The sequence below is a fragment of the Megascapheus bottae genome, chromosome 16 (genome assembly GCF_031878675.1).
Source record: "Megascapheus bottae isolate mThoBot1 chromosome 16, mThoBot2.hap1, whole genome shotgun sequence".
NCBI lineage: Eukaryota > Metazoa > Chordata > Mammalia > Rodentia > Geomyidae > Megascapheus > Megascapheus bottae.
In genome coordinates, this window is record NC_143524.1 from 663,981 (window position 1) to 686,933 (window position 22,953).

Below are 22,953 nucleotides of genomic sequence, written 5' to 3' on the forward strand. Positions count from 1 at the left end.
AGAGGCAGGACACAGAAGTGACACCTTTGTGCAAACTGCTTTTTCTTTAAACTTCCCACATAGAGAGGGTGGCACGCACTTTGGATCCTAGCACATGGGAAGCTGAGGCGGAGGATTGTAAATTTGAGGCTGGCTTGGGCAAAACATTTCATGTGGTTCTATCACAACCAACAGCTGGGCATGGCGGAGCACATCTGTCATCCCAGCTGTTGAGGAAGTGTCAGTAGGGTTAAGGTTCAGGCTGGCCTGGGCATGAATAGAAAAGATACAAGGTGCCGGGCGCAGGGCCTCACGCCTGTCATCCCAGCTACTCAGGAGACCGAGACTCTTATCTCCAATTAACCTCTAGAAAACGGGAAGTGGGGTTAAGCACAAGGGTAGGGCTGTAGCCTTAAGCTGAGGAGCTCAGGGACAGTGCCCAGGCCGAGTTCAAGCTCCATAACCCACTAAAAAAAACAAAAAAAAAAAAACGAGATCCCATTTGAAAAAGAATCAAGAGCAAAAGGGCTGGGGGGCATGCTCAATTGTTAGAACACCTACCTAGCAAATACAGGCCCTAAGTTCAGATCCCAAAACTCCTCTGCAGCAAACAAACCACTCCAACCCCAACAGCTAGAGATCTAGCTCAGTAGTAGAACACTTGCTTAGAATACAAAGTCCTGGGTTTTGTTAGTTTTTCCAAAACAAAGCAAAACAAAACTCTAGTCCTACTAGCTTGTCTCAGCTCACGCATGCAAGTTAAGGCCCTACTCCATCTTGGGCGTCAGGACGTGGGGGGCAGGTGCTGTGTGTGCACCTCGTTCCAGGCCTGCTTCCTCAGCGGGGCCGCAGGAAGCGGCGTGGCCACCACAGTAGCCGGGTGGTGTTCTGGAGGTGAGAAGGGCCCCTGGAGTAGTGGAGCCCAAGGCACATTCCTGTTGTGAGAGTGGCGTGGTGGGGCTCACACACAGCCTGCGTAGCCAGGAAAGGCCTGCAGGTTTATTCTATTGGAGGTGAGATGTGAGGTTTTTGCCTGCAGGATGCCGGGCCACCCACCTGTACCGTTTAGTGAGACGTGTGCAGGTGGCACACTGATGTCCAGCCTTCCTGGGGTCCTGGCCTGCCCTCCCAGGGCACTCTACTATGCAGGGCTCCACGTGTGTGCGGAGTGCAGTGATTGCTCGCCTCTGTCTTCTAGAGACACCATGGACAGCGTGAAGCAGAGCGCGGCCCTGTGCCTGCTGCGCCTCTATAGGACATCGCCCGACCTCGTGCCCATGGGGGACTGGACTTCAAGAGTGGTGCACCTCCTCAACGACCAGCACTTGGTGAGGCCCTGGGGTGGCCGTCCACAGAAGGAAGGGGCCCCGGTGTGGCTGTGATGAGGCTCCTGTGGTGTCACCCCTAGGCAGCTGTGCAGAGGCCCCAGCCTCTACCGGTGGTGGCAGGCTCTCCGCAGGGACACTGTGGGAACAATTCTAATGTCTCTGCCATCTGCCTGGTGTGGGGTGATGGGTTCTGTCATCCCTGCCTGGCCTCACTGTCTTCTTGCTTTATAGATAAGGAGTTGGTTAGAGCATGTTACGGGGTAGTGGACAGTGCACCTACAGCTTGACCTGAGCAGAAATGCCAGCTGCTGGCTGAGTGGCAGGCAGGAGTGTTGGTTGGTTGCTGCCTTTTCCCCAGGAGAAGTCTGCAGATGTTTAAGTGAAGGGTAGCACACAGGTGCAGTGGGTGCCTCCTGAGCTCGCCCCCCCATCCCACCCCTGTGCATGCTGGGGCGGGGGATGGAGTCCCACAACGCAGAGTCAGTCCCTCAGGTGGAAACTGAACATTCTGTAGGGGGCAGGGGACGGGCTATGGCTGGAGGCTGTTACCAGGTGGACCTGTAGCTGAGAGAGTCTAGCCTCAGAAAGGTCGAATGGCTGCTCAGAAACCAGGCTGGACCAGACCTGAGCCAGGTCTTCCAAGTGCAGCAGTGGATCCATGAGATCTCAAGCTCAGGTCTAGGGAACTGTGCAGGAGGAGCAGAGCTGGGCGTGGCCCATAGCACTGTCTGTGGAAGGCTGCCATCTGTGTGGCTCTGGCACATGTCACCAGTCCCAGCGTTGCACAGCCACAGCACAGTTTTTCTGGGTGGCAGGGCCTGACCTTAGGTACCCAAGGACCCTCTCAGTGGACACTGACTCTGGGGCCACAGCTAAATGAAGTGTGTGTGTATGTGTATGTCCTAGGGCTGGAACTCAGGACCGTCTACTCTTACTAGGCTTTTCTACTCACAACTGGTACTCTACCTCTTGAACCTCACCTCCAATTCTGCCTTTTTGGCTGATTATTTGGCGATGAGTTTGTCCGATTTGTCTGTCCAGCCAGTCTGGTAGCTAGGATTATAGGTGTGAAGCTCTGGCAAGTAGTTTGCTTTTGGGTTTTCATGTGTGTGACTTAATTACCGTGGCTAGCATGCTTTCTTTCAGTAGGTAGAAACTCAGTAAGGACGGTAGATACCACAGACAGGCCAGGGAGATCCGCTGCTCTCCCTCTTTCCCACTCTTCACATGAAGCTTTGCCTCTACACGCCTGACACCCAGCTTTCCCTGGTCTCAGCTTCTGGGACCTGGGAAGTGTCAGTTGTCCACTCAGAGTGAGTGAGCACCACAGTGCAGTCCACTGCAGTGGAGGTCCGGGGCCACCTTGTGCAGGGGTGAGAGGTGGAGTTGGGAAGATGAGGGAGGGGAGGGGTCAGGCAGGTGCTGTAGTGGCCCTGGTGGGGCCCTAGGTCCACCTAGGCCTGTGTCCGGTACTATGTGCTGAGATGGGCCTGGGGGTCACATGGCAGAGTAGCCGATCTAGGGAAGAGGGGGCTGACCTGCCCTCTGGGGCAGGACCGTGAGGAGGAAGGGCAGTGCCCCAGTATGGCGGCAGTCAGTCTTCCATTAGTTGACTTGCTGCCAGGCTGTGGGGGAGAGCCCACAGGGCCCTATTGGGGAGCAGCTCAGTGTCGGGGTGCTGGGAGCCAGAGCGCAGCTCCCGATGCAAATGGAGCCATTTTATAGACCTCAGGGTTCTCCATGCTGGGATGCAGAACTCGGTCAGCAGTCATCTGCCCTGAGAGACATTTGGGAAAGCACAGTCAGGCCTGTTGGCTGAATGGTGCCTTAATTTTTCACTCGGAAGCCTCCCAGCAGGCCTGTTCTCCACGTGGGTCTCAATGGGGTCAGAAAGGCAGTGCCAGTGGATGGTTCCTGAGCTCACTGTTCATGTCTTCACAATCCTACATACTTTAATTTTTATGTTCATGAGAAAACTTGTTTTATTATTTGTTTTTGCTGGTCCTGGGACTTGAACTTGGGGACTTGGGTGTTGTCCCTGAGCCCCTTTGCTCAAGGCCAATGCTTTACCACTTGAACCACAGTTTCACTTTGGCTTTTTGGTGCTTAATTGGAGAAAAGAGCCTCACAGATTTTCCTGTCCCGGCTGGCTTCTCACCATGATCCTCAAATCTCAGCCTTTTGAGTAGCTAGGATTACAGGTGTGAGAACTGGTACCTGGCATACTTATTTCTCTCTCTCTCTCATCTAATCTATGTGTCTGTCTGTCTATTATCTATTTAATCTGTGTATCTGTCTTGCTCTATCTCCTCCCCCCTCCCCCCCATGTAGCTGAGACTAGTCTTGAATTCACAATCTTTCACCTTGGTTCCTTGAGTACTGGGATTACAGTACATGACATGTGTGCCAATATGCTCAGCTAGAGAATTGCTGAAGTGAATTTCTTCCCACCCCCCCCCTCGTCAGTCTTGGGGCCTGGGCACTGTCCTTCAGCTCTATGCTACCGCCCTACCCCTTGAGCCACAGTGCCACTTTTGGTTTTCTAGTGGTTAATTGGAGATAAAAGTCTCTCGGTCTTCAGTTGCCTGGGCGGGCTTTGAACCTTGATCCTCAGATCTCAGTCTTCTGAGTAGCTAGAATTACAGGTGTGAGCCACTGCTCCTGGCTGAAGTGAATTTCTTAACCAAAATCTTTCAAGAGAGAGCAGTTTACTTGGAACAACGGTTGGCTGTCCTCAGCACCTGTCCTGGGCACAATACCATGTCTCATGCCTACAGGGGAGCACTGTGTTTCCCTGGAGTGTGACTGCTCTCACTTGGCCTTACTGATTTGAGGAATCCTGAAGGAAAGCTGTCCCGTCCAAGCCTGGGCCCACGTTCAGGCTTCAGTGCGTCCAGGCAGGGAATGAGATGGGGCAGAGCTGTGACGTGAGCACCTCCCTAGTAGACAGCATGACAAGTTGGAGCAGCTAGAGCAGGTGGTCACAAAGGCTGGTCAGCGACAGGCCCTCCGCGGTCACTGCGTGGGTGCTCACCTGCGGGATCTGGGGTTCCCAGTTCCCAGAAAGCTGCCTGTGTGTGCTGCTTCAGCTCTGAAAGTCCAAAGTCACTGTCATCGCAGGCTTGGGGCTTGCAGGGGTGTGAGTTTGGAGCGCTGTTATGTGGGGTGCGCCACGCCCCCCTGGCTACCTGTTGCTGTCTGTTTTCAAGGGTGTGGTGACTGCAGCCACGAGCCTCATCACCACACTGGCCCAGAAGAATCCTGAGGAGTTCAAGACTTCCGTCTCTCTGGCCGTCTCCAGGTTGAGCAGAGTGAGTACGGGCAGGGATGGAGGGCAGGGTTGGGCTTTGTCTTGGTTGTTTTATTGAGTTCATCACTTCGTTTACTTTCTAGAATGTAGGCTGTTTGACCACTGGGTAAATTCAGGAGAGGAAGCTGTCATGGTCAGCCTTTACTTTTCTTTAAATGTTTGTTGAGTAGCAATCTCTTCTCTTCTGAGGGTAGGTGGAGGGGCAGCCACCTAAGAGCTGATATTACAGGTGTTACCACTGAGCCTCACTGTCTCACTGTCTTTCCTGACCCTGGCTGACTGGAGATAGGAAATGGACACAGTCAGATTTGCAGATCTTCCCTCTGTGGTTTGTCTTCTCCATATTCTACGAATGAAGCCTGCTATGCCGAGGGTTCATCTTGGCTAGCCACAGTTGGCATGATATCCGCCTGTGGCATCCTCTTTCCTGGGACCACACTGGCCTGTGGGTGCCTTCCTCCCAGATGAGGCAGTCTGCTTCCTGCTCCCGCCTGCACTTGGCCTCCTGGCTTCTAGAACTCTGCCCATAGCCATGATGTCCTGCAGAGGAATCCTGTACCTTGGTTCACCTTGCCTCTGCAGGGTGGGTGTGTGTGTGTGTGTGTGTGTGTGCGCGCGCGCGCGTCATGCGCACATGCCCTGCACACACTGGTCTTTGGGGTTTGAACTCAGAGCTTGGGTGCTGTCTTTGAGCTTTTGTGCTCAAAGTTGGTACTCTACCAGTTGAGCCATACCGCTAGTTTTGGCTTTTTGCTAGTAAATTGGAACTTTCTGCCCATGCTGGCTTCAAACTAAAATCCTCTTATTTCAGCCTCCTGAGTAGCTAGGATTATAGACAGAACCTACTGGCACCCAGCATGAAATATGATTTATTTATTTATTTACCGGTCAGTTGTGTGGCTTGAACTCTGGGCCGCTCAGGGTGCGGTCTCTGAGCTCTTCAGCTCACAGCTTGGGGTCTGCTACTTGAGCCACAGCGCCATTTGATATTTTATTTATTTATTTATTTATTTTCTCCATTTCTGGTGCTTGAACTCAGGGCCTAGGCACTGTCCTTGGACACTTTTTGTTCAAGGCTAGTGTTCTGCCACTTGAGCCATAGCACCACTAACAGCTTTTTCTGAATATGTGGTACTGAGGAATTGAACACAGGGCTTTGTGCATGCTAGGCAAGCATTTGACCACTAGGCCATGCTCCTAGCCTCAAAATTTTGTTATTTATTTTTCCAGTCCTGGACTTGAACTTAGGGCTTGGGTATTGTCCTTGGGCTTTCTCAAGGCTAGCACTCTACCCACTTGAGCCACAGTACCACTTCCGGCTTTTTCTGTGTATGTGGTATGGAGGAATGGAACCCAGGGTTCCATGCATGCTAGGCAAGCATTGTACCACTAGGCCATGCTCCTGGCCCCGAAATTTTAAATTTATTATTATTATTATTATTATTATTATTATTATTATTATTTGTTGGTTGTGGGACTTGAACTCTGGCCTGTGCATTATCCCTGAGCTCTTCAGCTCAAGACTACCACCCTACCCCTTGAGCCACAGCACCACTTCCAGTTTTCTGGTGGTTAATTGGAGATAAGAGTCTCACGGACTTTAGTGCCTGGGCTGGCTTTGAACCTTGGTCCTCAGATCTCAGCCTCCTGAGTAGCAAGGATTACGGATGTGAGCCACCGTGCCTGGCTCTGAAATTTCATTTAAAAAAAATGCATTTTTCGTGTGTGTGTGTGTGTGTGTGTGTGTCTGTCTGTCTGTATTTGAACTGGAGTCATATGCTGTCTGGGGCCTGGGCACTATCCCTGAGCTCTTCAGCTCAAAGGCTAGCACTCTACCACTTGAGCCTTAGCGCAACTTCTGGTTTTCTGGTGGTTAATTGGAGATAAGAGTCTCACAGTCTTTAGTGAACCATGATCCTCAGATATCAGCCTCCTGAGTAGCGAGGGTTACAGGCGTGAGCCACTGTGCCTGGCTGCTCTGTGACTTTTTGCACGCAGCTGGTACTCTGACATTTGAACCATGCCCGTGTTCCCAAATATGTCTCTCCCCCCCCCCCCGTCGGTTGTGGGACTTGAACTCAGGGCCTGGGCACTGTTTTTGAGCATCTTTTGTTCAAGGCTACACTCTACCACTTGAGGCACAGCGCAACTTCCGGCCTTTTCTGTTTATAGTGAGGAATTGAACCCAGGACTTCATGCATGCTAGACAAGTACCATGTCTCAATGAAGCCACAGTCCCAGCCCAAAGAATTAGTTTTTCATTTTATTGAAACAGGAAGTGTGCTCTAGGTTTGTTGAATGAACTATTTGTCAGAATATTGGCTCAGTGTCTGCCATGCTCCCCAGAATGCTGGCTTCCTGGGAATTTCTTTCTTCCCCTTCGAAGGGCTTAAAGGGTCTCTTGGGTGTCTTACAAATTTTCTAGTCCACAAAGGAAAAGTGTGAGTGTTTGCTGTTGGCTGGGAGCATCTGTGGCAGTGTGCAGAATAGGTGACTTTCATGGTGACACCCTGAGCACTGTCCCCTGACAGGCTGCACCCTGTGGCCGGCTATCTCTCTGGGAGATAAGAGATGGTGACCATGCAGCTGACTCTAGCAACACACTGGTGTTCCAGCCAGAGTGGCTTTTCAGAGGCTCCAGCAGGGAAATGTGTCTCATCCTCATGGATTGTCTTACAGATTGTGACATCTGCGTCAACAGATCTTCAGGATTATACTTACTACTTTGTCCCTGCTCCCTGGCTGTCAGTCAAACTTTTGAGGTTGTTGCAGTGCTACCCACCCCCAGGTAATGTCCCACCGCCCAGGGTATTCTCATTGTTTCCCCCACTCCCCGGTGCTGGTTCTGTCAACATTCTTACTAGAGATGTCCCCAGGCCCACATGGAGACCTTGGCTCTGAAGTCGGCTTTGTTAGGATGCAGTGCTGGTCATGAGCTCTGGGTCTCGGTCTTGCCCCTGGATTGATGTTGCCCTGCATGCTGTTCTCATGGAGCTGTTACCAAAAACACAGTTCTGTGAAGTCATGGGTTTTGTTCTCTGTGTTGTTGCTGTTATTTTGGTTATAGGCCTGGGGCTTGAACTCAGGGCCTGGGTATTATCCCTGAGTGTTTTCTGCTCAAGGCTACTATTCTACCACTTTGAGCCACAGCTCCACTATGGCTTTTTTGGGGCAGTTAATTGGAGATAAAAGTCTCATGGGCTTTTCTGCCTGGGCAGGCTTTGAACCACGATTCTCGGATCTCAGCCTCCTGAGTAGCTGGGGTTGTAGGTGTAAGCCACCATTGCCCACTTCTCCCCAGACTTTCATACAGTGTAGATCTGTATAGTTAAAACATTTTTTTTGTGTGTGGTACTAGGGTTTGAACTCAGGCAGCTGCTCTGCCACATGAACCACAACCCCAGCCCCTATTTTTAAAGTGGGTCTGGCTTTTTGCCTCTTTTTTACCTGGGATAATGGCACCCCCACCTCACCCATTGGTTTATTGGTTGAGAAGGGGTCTCAAGAACTTGTTGCCCAGGTTGTCTCTGGATCTCAGCCCCCTGAGTAGTTGGGATTTCAAGTGTGAGTCACTAATGCCAGATAAGAGTTTGAAAAAAAAACATATTTAGGGTGTACATTATTTTAATTATTATATAAGAAGCTTACTGCAGTGCAAGTAATTTAGCCCAGGATGCAGTGGACAGACTTGTGCCTCCCCAAAATTTATATGGTAAAGCATTCACCTCTAATGTGGCTATATTCGAAGTAAGGAAGAAAGTAAAGGTACATGACATAAAGATGGAACTCTGGAGACAGGTACCCCCCCCCCCTTTTTTTTTTTGGTTGTAGGACTTGAACTCTGGGCCTGGGTGCTGTTCCTGAGCTCTTCAGCTCAAGGCTACTGCCCTACCCTTGAGCCACAGCCCCACTTTCGGTTTTCTAGTGCATGTTCTTTAGTGCCCGAACTGACTTTGAACCTTGATCCTCAGATCTTAGCCTTCTGAGTAACTAGGATTACAGGCATGAGCCATGATGCCTGGCTTTCTGCGGCTCCCCCTCAACCCCATCATGAAGCTTAAACTTGGCGTGGGTACTGTTCTAGTTTTCTGGTGGTTAATTAGAGATAAAAGTCTCATGGACTTTTTTTTAGTGCCTGGGCTGGCTTTGAACCACAACCCTCAGATCTCAGGCTTCTGAGTAGCTAGGATTACAGGTATGAGCCCCCGTTTTTCTTATTTTTTAAAATGCAGTTTTATTGTTATTGGTAAGGTGTGTACAGAGGGATTTCTTCTCTGTACTATGGTGTTCATAATGTTTTTGTTAGTCTGCTTGTCAGAGCAGGTAGAGCTTTATCAGACTTCTCCCTTGGGCTTTTTGATCATGCTCTGCTCACGTCTCGGGTTTCATTTTCTCAGCACTAATCTCGATCTCAGCAGAAGTGCTCTGCCAGTTTAGTTGCATTAAAATACCAGTGTGGCTTCCGTAGCTCCTCAGTCCTTCTAGTTCCGCTGTCTATTCCACTCATAGGAATAGGGATGCTAACCCAGTCTTGTCTCACTTGGTTCTGCAAGTGTTCCCCGTCATGTACACTGCTGTGAACAGTCTTGTCAGCAGTGCCCACGACATGTACCATTGGTTGTGGGGGCTCTTGCCAGGGGCCAGGGCTGGATAGATCCAGGGCCAGGAGCCCAGCTAACAATCCTGTCTTGCCCAGAAGATCCTGCAGTACGAGGCCGCCTGACTGAGTGCTTGGAAACCATCTTGAACAAGGCCCAGGAACCACCCAAGTCGAAAAAAGTCCAGCACTCAAATGCAAAGAATGCTGTGCTGTTTGAGGCCATCAGCCTGATCATCCACCATGACAGGTGATCCACAGGGTGGCGCTGGTGTTGCTCCTTTCTATTTCTTGGTCTGTTCTAGCAAGAATGGCTCCTCCTCTCCCTTCTCCAGCCCCCTTGCCCTCAGAGCTCCCCCTGGTGGCTCTGTTGGCTTGTCCTCATCCATAGCGCTTTCTCCAGACTACAGCATCCCGGTTCTTGGGTTGTTTTTCTTGTCTTTCTACAGAGAGGGACTCAGGGCTTGTGTGAACTGTTGGCTTTGCTGAGCATGGAGTTATACTCCAAAGGGCCTGAGGTCTGCTGGGGCTGTGTCCATCTCCAGCACAGGGGTGAAGGTGCCCCTCCTCACCCTGTCCCCCTCTTCTTGTAGTGAGCCAAACCTGCTCGTGCGCGCCTGCAACCAGCTGGGCCAGTTTCTTCAGCACCGGGAGACCAACCTGCGCTATCTGGCCCTGGAAAGTATGTGTACCTTGGCCAGCTCTGAGTTCTCCCATGAGGCTGTCAAGACCCACATTGAGACAGTCATCAACGCCCTCAAGGTAGGCCACCTGCCCTGTGTAGGCTGGAGGTCAGGACGTCCTTCCTGTTCTTCAGCGGATGGCCCAGCTCTGATCCATTGCCGTTGTCTGGGGTGGATCTACCCTTTGGGGGTGGGACTTGTTACTCTTCCTGCGGTGAACTACCACTGATACTTGAGGCCACATTGCAGCGAGACTCCGGTGACCAATGCATCCGCCCCAGGCAGTCCTGGCCTTTACACTGAGCATGTCCTCATGTGGACAGCCTTATGTGGCACTCTTCAGTAAAGAGAAACAGTTTTGGTGTTGTTAGGAAGATGAAATATTTGTTATTATTTTTAGGAAACCTCATGCTTTGTAAAGCAGAATTCACTGTCAAGGTTTTTTTTTTTTTTTGGTAGTATGAGGTTTGCACTTAGGGCTTCATGCTTTCTAGGCAGGTGTTTTACCTGCCTCTAGACAGATTGTTTCCCCGTACCTTGGGTGTGCTAGGTAGGCACTCTGCCACATGAGAGACTCCGCCACCCCTTTTGCATTGCTTGCTTTTTTCCCCCACATTTTAATTTTCATTGTGAAGGTGATGTACAGAGGGTTAGAGAGGTTCACTTTATGCCTGGGTTGCTTGGGATTGCACATATCCTATTTGCGCTTTCCCCAAAGTTTAGGATGACAGGCACACACCACTATGCTCAGACACTGTTAAAACAGAGTCTCTGATTGTCTTTACTCAGACTAGCCTTGAACTACAAGCCACAGTCTTTGCCTTCTAAGTAGCTAGGATCATAGACTTGAGCTGTTGTGCCTAGCTTCTCTGATTTTTGGTCAGCTGTGGGGCTAGAACTCAGGGCCTCAGTGTTGAGCTCTTCTGAGCGCTTTTCCTCAAGGCTAGTACTCCACCACTTTGAGCAACAGTACCACTTTAGGGTTTTGAGAGGTTGATTGGAGATAAGAATCTGCCCTGTCTGGTTCCCTGCGTTAGAAATGCCCCCTGCCTCATTCTGCTCCAGTCCTTGCTGGAGGCCTTTTGTCCCGCGCCGGGTTCCTCCATTTTCTGCCCCTGTGCTCTCCATTGTCTCTGTGCTGGGAGGCTTTCTTAGGGTCTTGTTCTGATACCACTGGGTGGAGTCCAAGGGCCTGCCTTGTACCAGAGTTCTTAGGTGACATAACCCGGAAGGTGCTGACTGTGACCACACAATAGAGAGACTGCAGTGACCCTCCCCCGGGCCCTGAGCATAGTCCTCAGAGGAGCTGGCCACTGGGGTAGGAGCCGTGAGTGCATAGAGCTGGAATTGAGGTTGTCCAGACAAGCAGAGGGAGAGAGAGAGTCCAGGGTGAAAGGCTCTGGCCTGCCCTGTTGGGCTTCCGGTACAGATGGTGAGTTAAGTGGGGCTTTTCCTGAGTGGGTGCTGGAGCAGAGAGAGACAGTCTGCCTGGCAGGACTGTGGGCGGTGGGGCCTGGAGCATGTGGGCCACCTTCTGTCATAGATGGCAACTGCCCCCGGCCCGTGGTTGGTATGTGGCGCTTGAACGGTCCGCCTTGCTTCCCAGACGGAGCGGGATGTGAGCGTCCGGCAGCGGGCCGTGGACCTGCTCTACGCCATGTGTGACCGCAGCAACGCCCAGCAGATCGTGGCCGAGATGCTGAGCTACCTGGAGACGGCGGACTACTCCATCCGAGAGGAGATTGTGAGTTCTCCCGGTCCTGGCCGGCTGCACTGTCGCCTTGGTGGTCGGCACTGCCGGCTGGGAGGCTTTGCCGAGTGTCTAATAGATAGACTACCCGAGAGGCTCGTTCCTCTGTGCACTTCCCTCTCGGTGTGGAAACACCTGCAACACTTAGCACTAGCGGGCTTCCCTCTTCTCTTTATTTGGACACTTGAGGTCTGAAGGAGGCTGTAGTAGACAAAAATTTTTAGTTATGCTAATTTTTTCATGAAGTAGTTGTCCAGAGTCAGCTTATGAGTCCAGGGCATCTTGATCATTGTCAGCCTTCGATCATGCGGATCCACTTTCCTTCCCTTCTCTACCCTGAAGGCAGGGGCGGCATGTGTTCCTCTGTGATGGAGCATAGCACACGTGATGGATAGGAAGAGGAAGTGAGATCATAGCCACCCAGTCCACGCAAGGACATGCCAAGTGACCTTGGCATCTTCCACCTCCATGGCATCTGGCCACCCCTCCTAATAGTGCCACCCTGGAGACCAAGCCTCATTGCTTAGACCCAGCTGCAGCAGATGTGGTGAGGGAGCATTCTGTTTAGCAGAGGGCTAGCAGGCCATGTCTGGGTGTCACTGAGTAAGTGACCAGCTTTACCCAGGGTCTACTTCTGACCTGGCCTGGACAGTGGCCCAAATGGGGCAGGGCTGGCCCCTGTTCATGTTGCTCTGGGTGTATCCAACAGAGAGCAGAAAATTTCTGTCAGCACAGCTGTGTGTGAAGAGCTGGACCATTCATTTGCTTGGTGTCTTTTTATGTGTTTTTTTAGTGACAGTTCTCTTAGCCTTCATCACATGTCTCTCTGTCTCTGCATGAGTGCTGCACCCATCCTCCTCTTTGTGGCCCCCTTGGGGAGGCAGAACAGTGGTCTGCATGTGCACGTGTGGTACATGGAGGCTGGCCCCATGACCTGGAGCCTCATAGACCTCTGGAAGAAGGTGGGAGCACCTGGCCAAGTGCTGAGAGCAGGCCTGGGAATGTGGCTGAGCATGTGGCTGCAAGACCAGGTGTTGCTTTTTCTAGAGATGGAACCAAGGTACTGGGCACTAAAAACGAAACAGGGGCCTTGAGCATGCTAGGCAAATGTTCTGTCTCTGAGCTGCTTTCCCTATCTAGGCAGTATGTTTTGGAGATGTTGTAAAAGTGTCAGGGGGTCAATTTAAGGGCAGGAGGTGGTAGAGCAAGTAGACGGCCAGTCGAGGCTCTAGCAGAGGCTCTGGGGGCCATCCTGCCTGGAAGTCGTGGGAGGGGACGGCAGGGAGAAAGGCAGAGTTGTGTGTGACAAGGCAGATGCATGAAGACTGTGTTGTGATGGCAGCTGGCACTCTTGGGAGAGAGTGCGAGAAGGAGACTTGGAGTTGAGCCTGGTTTTAGACAGTGAGGCAGAGCTGTCCAGGTGGTATCATCCCTGTGGGTGTAAGCCTGGTGGTTTGTTGGGGGCAGCGTAGGGGTGACCAGGTGGGGCTCCTGTGAGGAGAGGGAGGAGGCACTGGGGGCCCTGGGGGCAGATGGGGAAGAGCTGGAGGAGAAAGGAGCTCTGGAGGTAAGCGGGGCTGTGGCGGGTAGGTGGGTGCAGGACCGACCTCAGTGGGTGGTCGTGAGGAGCGGAATTGTGCCTGGATGTAGCTGTGTAGCCTTTTACACCTAGACTCGGTCACTGCCATTGCATCCGTCCTTGGAGGTCTGATGGCTTCCTTTGATCAGGCTGGCACCTCCCCGCCCTCTGAGAGTCTGGTGAGTCTTGTCACACACCTCACCTTTTTAGGTCCTTCCGAGGCCTCGCACAGGCTTGGGGACTGGTTGGTCCCCTGCTGGTGGCTGTGTGGCACGGGCAGACTGGCATGCCTTCCCTCCAGGTGCTGAAAGTCGCCATCCTGGCTGAGAAGTACGCAGTAGACTACACCTGGTATGTGGACACCATCCTGAACCTGATTCGCATTGCCGGAGACTACGTGAGTGAAGAGGTGTGGTACCGCGTGATTCAGATCGTCATCAATCGGGACGACGTGCAGGGCTATGCTGCCAAGACCGTGTTTGAGGTACAGCCCAGGTCTCCAGGTGCAGAGGGGTGGGCGGGCTGGTGTCCTCTCAGGAGCAGCTGTGCCCAAGCTCGTGACGCTGGGCATCTTCCTGCTCCTTCAGCTCTTCTTTGGGATTCTTGCCCTCCACCGCCAGTGCCCCACATCCACCACTGCTCTCCTCTCACCCTGCTTTCCAAAACTGCCTTTGTGGTGATACACGGGCTCTTGAAGCGCTTCTTGAGGTTGCTGCCCGGGCCTTTCCTTGAGTCTGCCTCTGTGAGAGGGGCCGCTTAGGGGTCTGGCTGTTCCCAGGGAGCCTTTGGAGAGCAGCTGCTGACCTCGCCTCGGTTTCTCTGTTGGAGAGGCTCAGCACAAGTGGGGGGCACTAGCCTCTTGCTCTGGGGATGCTCTGCCCAAGCAGGCCTCACAGTCCTTGCTGTGCTCGTCACTGTGCTGAGCCTGTCTCCAGGTCCTTTGCATGGTGCTTAGCCTGACCCTGGCTCATGGTGCCCATGGTTTTCCAGGCTTTGCAGGCTCCAGCATGCCACGAGAACCTGGTCAAAGTGGGCGGCTACATCCTGGGCGAATTTGGAAACTTGATAGCTGGGGACCCGCGGTCGAGGTAAGAGATAGCAGGAAGCGGCGCAGTCAGTGAGGCACTCCACACCGGGTTGTGCCATCCCTAGCACCCAGCTAGCATCTCCAGTCAGACAGGAATGTGGAAATGTGGCTTCAGCACAGGGCCTTTCTGCTTGCCACCACAAGGGCCAGCTGAGTGCATGTGATGGCGTGGTGGGGGACAGGCAAGGTGGCAGGAGTCCTCACCTGTGCTCTCTGTCCTCTCAAGTCCTCTGATCCAGTTCAACCTGCTTCACTCCAAGTTCCACCTGTGCAGCGTCCCCACGCGGGCTCTCCTGCTGTCCACCTACATCAAGTTTGTGAATCTCTTCCCGGAAGTGAAGCCCACCATCCAGGAGGTGCTGCGCAGTGACAGCCAGCTGAAGAACGCCGACGTGGAGCTGCAGCAGCGGGCTGTGGAGTACCTGCGCCTGAGCACCGTCGCCAGCACAGATATTCTGGTATGGGCTGCCTGGTTGGGCTGCCTGGCACTGGAGCCTCTCGGTGGGTGCTGGGTCCTGGTGCCAGGCTGACCCTTGGTTCTTTCTGCGATAGGCAACTGTCCTGGAGGAAATGCCTCCCTTCCCGGAGCGTGAGTCCTCCATCCTGGCTAAGCTCAAGAAGAAGAAGGGCCCAAGTACGGTGGCCGACCTTGAAGAGACCAAGCGGGACCGGAGCCTCGACGTGAATGGGGGCCCCGAGCCCGCCCCAGCCTGCCCCAGTGCTGTGGTGGGTCCTCGCCCCCAGCACCCAAGCCCCACCAAGTCCCCCTTCCCCTGGGGTGGTGATGGACAAAGAATGTGCCAGTGGGAGGGAAGTGTAGTGAACTCGGGCGTGTGCCAGGCATCCCATGTCTGTGCCTCACCCGAGATCTTTTCGCTCCTGCGCCTGGGCTCTCAGGGCCTCTTGTCCCAGGGGGCTAGGGTCTGCTGAGTGTGTCTGTGTGACATTGGCTTCTCACAGCCAGCGCAGCGCGATCCTGTCTGTGTTGATTTGTTTCGGAGGCATTGTCACTTGCTTCTCCTGCGGTGGGCTTCTTGAGTGCTCCTTGTTGGGTTAGAATGGCCTGGCCTTGTACACCTTGGAGGGCTTCTGTGGTGAGTCGGAGTAGAGCAGATGGGGAACTTTGTGTGAAGGAATGGATTAGGTGTAGAGGTGAAAATAGGACCTCTGGTGTTCAGTGGGTGGAAATTGCTGTTTTGAGAGCTGCCTTTGTATTTTCCTTTCCTGCTGCAGTAGGACAATGAGACATGCTATTTGCTGCTGAGGCAGCTGTGTCCCTGTGAACTGTTGTCTGCTCCCGAGGAGAGTGGGGGATGCTGAGACCGGGCATCACCAGTGGCTCACACCTGTGCTGTCTACTCTGGAGGCTGAGATTTCAGGCCGTCCCAGGCAGAAAAGCCCAAGAAACTTATCTCCAACTAATCAGCAAAAAGTCAGAAGAGATGGCTCACGTGGTAGATTGCCAGCTGTGAGCAAAAAGCCGAGTGAGAGCACAATGCCTCATGTTCAAACCCTGCTACTGAACATATAAAGGAAAAAATAAAAAAGGAGCCAGCTGGTGGCTCACACTTGTAATCCTATCTACTCAGGAGGCTGAGATCTGAGGATCAAGGTTCAAAGCCAGCGGGCACAAAAAGACCTGAGACTCTTATCTCCAGTTAACCTCTAGAGAGTGGGGAAGTGGGGCCTGGCTCCAGGGTAGGGTGGTAGCCTTGAGCTGAAGAGCTCAGAGATGGCACCCAGGCCCAGAGTTCAAGTCCCATGACCCACAAAAAGAAAGAAAGAAGAAAGGGGTGGGGATGGGGGAGAGAAACGCTAGGGAGACTTACCTGTCTAGCATGCTGGTGCCGTGACAGGAATAAGTGCTGTTTCTAGCTGTCTTACCAGAATAGGATGTACGGTGAAGTGTATTGGCCATAGAAAGACCTGGCCTTGGTGGTTTGCTTGTCCAGAGTGTGTTTGTGTCTGAGCCGGGTTGTGCTGCCTGAGGGTGTCTCAGCCCTCACGCCTGTGGAGAGAGCCCAGTGGTCCAGGACCCGCGGTGTCTGCTGGGATGCAGTGCTGGGGATGACTGCTGTGGAAAGCAGTATGTACAGAGCCCGAGTTCAGTAGCATCTACTAGAAGACATTTTCCCTTCCAACAAACCTAAAATGTTCACTTAATCCCTTGAGCTAAACATATTGCCTTCTGCCTTGCTTTTCGGGCACTGTGTGCTTTTGGGAAGTATGTTTCCACAGAATCGAGGTGAGGGAAACACTCAGCAGCTCACATGGTTTAAACACAGCTCACGACAACCCAGCTGCAAGTTTTTATTTTAAAAACTGACAGGTAGAAATCTCATGCAATCTACAAATAGGACTTCTTTTTTTTCTGTTAACACTGTGCCTACAATCTTAATCTCATCAGGTAGCTTTCTCCCCGCCCCCCGCGCCTCCGACCCCAGCTCAGGTTCGTTAGCACCTGGGCCCCTTCTTGGGTCCTGCTCCTCCCTTCCTCAAGATTCTCCTGCTGTACTGCTCTGTCTTCTGCCTTGGTGGTGGACATCTGACTGCTTGAACTTAGTGACTGATTTTGGCGTCAGCGAGAAGCACGTATTTTCCATCTAGCTGCAGCCCTTCTCTTGCTTGCGTGAGTGGTGCGTGGGGTTTGCGCTCAGCCTTTGTTGGCATTTCCTAATGTACTCTGTAGTGCTGAGACCCTTTATCTGTCCCGTGGGACTTGTGCCAGGTGCCTGAGAAGGGCCTCCTGTCCTGCCTCCTGCTCTTCCAGGTGACAGACAGGCCAGTTGTGAAGACGTCCCTAGCCCCGAGCTCTGGGAGGCTGTTGCTGGGTGGATGGATGAGGTGTCAGGTTCATTCTGAAGTGGATGTTTGTGCTCTGCTAGCTCCGGCTTCCCATTGGTGGTGGGGCTGTGGCTCATTTTTTTAGAGCCCACGCCAGGGAATGGGCAGCAGCCGTGTCTTGCAGAGCCCACAGGCCTAGGCAGAGAGCTGCTGTGCAGGCAGAAGGGTGGCTGATAGGCTGTCCTGACCTGTGAGGAAGTGCCTCGGGAACCGTGACATGTTCACGCGTCATTCCAGGCGTCCCAGGCCAGGGCTGTGGGAGCCATCAGGCCGATGGCCCTTGTCTCTGTCTGGTGTTCCACTTCCACATTAGCCAGTCCCCATGTCTGGGTTCAGCTTTCTGCAAGCCCTGGGCAGGCTGAGGTATCAGGCCTGTGCAGGACCCATGTGGGGCCCTCTGGGTGTGGTGAGGAGACAGTATCTAGGTAAGACTGATTCGTGACATCTTCGCAGGGTCAGTTCAGCCGGTTTCCCACCTGACGGCAGGGGTGTCTGGCAGGTGGTTGCCAAGCACAGTCAGTGTCTGTAGTGGTAAGCCCGTGTTCTCCCATCTGCCCTGAAGAGGCCAGACAGGGTACAGTAGGAGACCCCCTCCCGAGGGGACGGGGGACTATGGGGCTGGAGGCTGAGGGAAAAGGAAAGGATGGAGGAGAGTCAAACCCTGCCTTTGGTCCCAGGTGGCAGTCAAGTATCTGGGCTTCATACGAACGTCACTGGTACTTTTTGTCTGAAATGTTATTGGTCAAGTCTTTATTTAAGAACAAAGTGGTATCAGACCATTTGTTGTTTTCTTTGCAAAGGTCTCTGCTTAGTGGGTGAGCCTATGGTCCAGCTTCCCTGGTGGCCAGCCATCTCTCAGAGGCTGGCCTGACCTGACTTTGTGTACAGGAAGCCTATTATTTTATTTACTTCTTGCCATTGTTCCTGTTGGAGGGCAGAGTGCAGCTTGAGTGCCCAGTCACAAGGGTGTGTTGTGGGTGGGAGGGGGAGGGGAAGCAGAGAGCGTGGAGTAGTTGGCTTCTCCTTCTATCTAGTACCTTGCTCAGGTGGTTTGTGTAACTGTGGCTCATGTATGACTCAGTAGGACAAAGGCATTTGGAAGGCACAGACATTTGAAGGTTTTTCAGGAGCCAGTGTCAGTCATCTGAACAGATGGGGAGGAGGAATCTTCTAACTGCACATGCTGTTTGACACCCCTGGCCTCAGGTGCCACATATTTTGCGTAGCTGTGCAGTGTGGCCCCCTGAGGGATCCAGTCTGTCCTTGGCCCTCGAAAGCCCTTGTTGGGGTTGGCCTCTAACTGAAGCTGTGACCTCCCAAGTTTGTCTCACCTCCTTGCTTAATAGATGCTTTGAAATGCCTTGTTTATCTTGAAGTGACACAGGAATGTCACATACTGTTACATGTGCCTTTACAGAACACAGTATAAAGAAGTACAAAGGAGTGCTCACTTGTCTGTGTCAACACAGCCATGTCCACGGGCCCAGCATGCTCTGCTGGGAGGAAAGACGAATACTGGAGGGAGGGCCCCCCCCCCCCCTGGCTCCCTGTGGCTTCCCAGTGTCCCCACCAGGCATCCTCTTGGGGAAAGGGGATAGTATAGGGTAGCTGCCTTCTTGGAAGGAGCCCTCAGACGGAACAAAAGATACATTATACTAATGTAAAAGAGCCTTAGGATTTAGACTCAGCAGGTTTTTGTTTTCCCGAGTGTCCATGGCAGTTGCTTTTAAGGCAGGGTGTCTCACGCCTCCGGGCTTTGCTCATGAAATGCCAGTCTTCAAGGGCAGCATGGGGTACTTGAGTCAGTGTGGCTGGGCTCTTAGGCACCACTGTGTTAGCAGAGCTCTGAGATTGGGCACCAGCCCCTAGCAATAGAGAGAGCCAGCGGGGTGGGGGGGGTCCGTCAATGTGCTTTATCCTGTGTGAGGTTGTAGAGGTCACAGGGCTCTTTAGAAAAGTGGGTATTCTTTCTAATAACTACGTAAATGATGACTGAACTAAGGATGTCACCATTTATCTTTCGGACAATTGTCAGAATCATGGCTTTCTGCCTGCTAGGCAGGCCCTCTGCCATTTTGAGCCATGACCTCGGTCTTTTTTTTTCCTCCATATTTTCTTATTGTAATTAATAGAAGGGTTACATTATCTTTACCAGATAGAAGGTTCTTCACAAACATTGATGATACCTTTTCTCATGTCTTGGTCCCCATTTCCCTCCCCCCACCCCCACCCTCATCTTGTTTTCCCCCTTCCCTATCCTATTTCAAGTAACCAAATAAGCTTATATACAATATATCTGATGATAAGGCGAAATATTCTAATAATATGAGATAACCAAGGGACAGCAGAAGAGATGAGAGATAACAGTACATTAAGGACAACAATCACTCATTATATGGCTTTTGTTTCTATATCCTGGGGGTCCTTTCATTTAGCGTCATGCTATATGGCCTTATGTATCTAGGTTTTGTTCTATTGTAAATCTCTGCTAGGAAAGCCCAAGGTTTCTACTGATTATGACAAATGAGGGAATCCATTGAGCCTGTGTTCCTTTGAGTCGGCTTACTTCACTTAATATGATTTTTTTCCAAGTCTTTCCATTTCCTTACAAATGGACCCCAATCTTTTTTATTTTAGTGGTCTTTCTGAATAGGGTTTTGTGCTTTTTCCTGGAGCTAGCCATGGACTGCTGGCCTCTTAACTGTGCTGCACTGCTGGGATTTCAGGCCTGAACCACCATGCCCAGCTGGTTTGTTGAAGTGGGCGGTCACTCACTCTTTGCCTCTGGTCTTCAGCTGTAGCTAGGATTATTGGCCTGTGTTACTACAACTGGCTGCATGGACTCCCTCCCACCCCCCCTTTCACCACTTAAGCCATCATGCCTCTGGCCTATTATTTATTTATTTATTTGCCAGTCCTAGAGCTTGAACTCAGGGCCTGGGCACTGTCCTACAGTCCTGGCCCCAGCTTGGTTTTTTGTTGTTGTTGTTTTGGTTTGTTTTTTTGTCCTGGTTATTTTGGAGAATGGTATTTTACAGACTTCTCCAGGACTGGAGTTTCAGTCACATTGATGGCAAATCTATTTTTAGATTTTGTTTTCAAATAACATTTGTGGAAAAATGTAGGCCGTTTGCTGGCTGTGAAGTTGCGGTTGAATTGTGAATATTGTGATTATCTTGGCTTGGCTTTTGAGCCAGGCGTGTTTGCTTCTGAGCAGTGGCTGTCGCATCACTTGCTGGTGGCGGTCTCTGGGCTGCTCGTAGGCCTTCTTGCAGCCTGGTCTAAGAGTGGATGTGGGGCACGGGTGGGGTCATGAGTCATTGCACACACTGAGTACCCCAAGTCTTCCCGTGTTCCACATGCATGTGCTGACACTCTTCTTCCTTCTTTTCTAGTCCACACCCTCTCCGTCGGCAGACTTGCTGGGTCTGGGGGCTGCTCCCCCTGCTCCTGCTGGGCCCCCTTCCTCCTCTGGCAGCGGTGGCGGCGGCGGCAGCAGCAGCGGTGGCAGTGGCGGTGGCAGTGGGCTGCTGGTGGACGTGTTTTCAGACTCGGCTTCTGCGGTTGCACCGCTTGCTCCGGGCTCCGAAGACAACTTTGCCAGGTAGCCAGCTTTCCTTGGTCCCAAAGGCAGATGGTGTGGCCAGGGTCGGCTGTGCAGAGCTGGGCAGCATGTTGACCTCTGACCCCTGCCTGATTGAGGTGGTTGGTGTTGGATGCTGTGTGGGATGACAGACCACATGACCCGGCTGTGGCTGTCCTGTGGTACCTGAGGGCGTAACTATGTTGTCTCAGGGGTGTTTCACAAGCCATTCTGGCTCTTTTTTCTCTTCCTTCTGTCCTTTTGTCTGGTGCCTTTGTTTGCCTTCTAGGTATGTGCTCTTGTGGTGGTGTGATGGTGATGGTAGAATTGTGTGAAAGGGTTTCAGTTCTGCATTCTGACGAGTGTCATCGTCGTCCTCCATTTCCCTCCAGTCCTGGTCTTCAAGTTAGCCAGTCCCGGTTTTACACAATATAGTGGCCGCATGTGCTCACCTTCCCTCCCTCCATTTGCTCACTTTTTATCCTGCCTCCCGTGCCCTCCCCACTCTTGACAAAACATGTTTCCACTTCCTGGAATTTGTTTTGTTCGGCAGGCCATTAGTTGTTCAGAGGAGTTATTCCGTTCGGCTCTTCAAGAAAAGCTCTGTGTTGGTGACTGCCTGCCCTGTTCCTTCTGGCCCCACCCAGGGTGCCTGCAGACTCCCGGCTCTGGGCTCTGTTGTGCTGACTCCAGAGGCGTCTGGTGCCTGGACTCCTGTGTATGCCCCTTGCCCAGCTCCTTCCTCCCCATCTTCTCCCATTCTCAGAATGGGGCTATCAGACTTCTCTTCCAGCACTTACTCTTTCTTTTGTTGCAGGCAGATTCCCTTCTGTTGTCCCTTGGTTCTTTCTGCCATGTCAGTTTGCATGGGATGTGAAGCCTCCCGCACCTCTGTTCTGAGGTGGCCCTGGGCGTCTGTCCTGAGTGTCAGTTAGGAAGTTTCAGGAATATGGCCCTTGGGTCCCTTCTCTTGAAGATGTTGATGCTGTTTATTGTTTCAGATGTTCTTGTTTTCTTGTATTCATTTTGCACACTGATTCTTACATCCTTTTAGGAAAGATAGTTTTAGAATGTGGTCTTGGTCCAGGTTTAGAATTGCTGAGTTTGCACTACAGAAAACCCAGGTCTACAGCTGCTGTGGGGGAAGCCGCTGCCTGCTCAGGCCCTGGCTGGGCTGGGGGAACCCACTCACTCTTCTGCCTTGGCTGAGGGCTGAGTGGTGACAAATAGAGGCTCCATTAGGCGGTCTTGACCTGGCTGTAGTGCCACCTCACTGGGGTTTTGAGAATGTGTGAGTGGGAGGCCTGAGTTCTGCTGGTTGCTGGTCAGCTGGACTCACACAGTGGTATTGGTAGTATCCCAGGGGACCCCAGAGCAATAGTTGTCCTGTTGGAAGTGGGCAAATGGGTGGGAGTTAGCCTGAGGCTTTGTGTATGGCTCCCTGTCTCCAGAGGTCGCGGTAGAGTTCTCTGTACCTTGACTCCCCTCGCCCTATCCTGGTGACTGGCTGTTGGGCATTAGGCCTAGTTTTTTTTGGGACTTCAGCCTGTGCTGGTGTCTGTGGTAGCTTTGGCTGGGGTCACTAAGGTCATTGTTTGGCCTGTGGCACAAGATGGGACAGTGGCGGGTATGGTTGCTGGTGTACAGCCTGAAGGAGGAGGCTGGACTTTCTGTCTTTTTAGCACTATTCTGCCTGTTTTTGCATTGCTAAGGCCAAGGTGCAGATCCTTTGGAAAGCAACCAACAAATGCATGAGGGCAGTGAGGCCTTCTCTGCAGTGTTGTGGGTGGCAGTTTGATGTCCTTGAGGTTAAGATGACTTGGTCTAGACCAAGTATTGAGCCCAGGAACACCTCAAGTGGCCTCTGAGCCGGGCTCTCCCTCAGGCAGCCGTGGTGTTGCCTGCTGTTCCCTGCTGCATGAAAGTGAGGGTGATAAGCTTCAGGCTACATGTGCTGGCACAGATTCTCTCAAAGATGTTTTGAAAATTGGGCTGTGTGTTGGGTAGACAGCACTTTGCTTGAGATTCTTTACTGTGGCCAGAGCAGCCTAGACCCCTGTGGAGTTAGAGCCGTGTGTTCATGTGTGTTGGAGGGGGCTGCAGCCTGTATGCTTCCAGTGGGCACAGCAGGTTGAGTGTGGGGCCAGCAAACCCCTGAGGCCTTGGAGCACCAGACCCAAAGTTGAGGCCGCACACCATGCTGACAGCTGCTG

General features: G+C 52.3%; 1 protein-coding gene across 2 annotated transcripts in view; it reads left to right on the top strand.

Moving 5' to 3' along the window:
• Ap2a2 (adaptor related protein complex 2 subunit alpha 2) overlaps positions 1-22,953 on the top strand; it is a 65,709-nt gene that overhangs the window by 35,246 nt on the left and 7,510 nt on the right. Inside the window, exons 5-15 of one of the 2 annotated variants that reach the window (XM_090347122.1) lie at positions 1,178-1,307; positions 4,517-4,618; positions 7,297-7,405; positions 9,314-9,464; positions 9,808-9,976; positions 11,504-11,641; positions 13,528-13,710; positions 14,217-14,314; positions 14,540-14,771; positions 14,866-15,039; positions 20,553-20,761. In XM_090347122.1, the coding sequence (XP_090203248.1) occupies positions 1,178-1,307; positions 4,517-4,618; positions 7,297-7,405; positions 9,314-9,464; positions 9,808-9,976; positions 11,504-11,641; positions 13,528-13,710; positions 14,217-14,314; positions 14,540-14,771; positions 14,866-15,039; positions 20,553-20,761 (1,695 nt within the window). The remainder of the gene's footprint in view (positions 1-1,177; positions 1,308-4,516; positions 4,619-7,296; positions 7,406-9,313; positions 9,465-9,807; positions 9,977-11,503; positions 11,642-13,527; positions 13,711-14,216; positions 14,315-14,539; positions 14,772-14,865; positions 15,040-20,552; positions 20,762-22,953) is intronic. The other variant, XM_090347123.1, reaches the window with a different exon arrangement.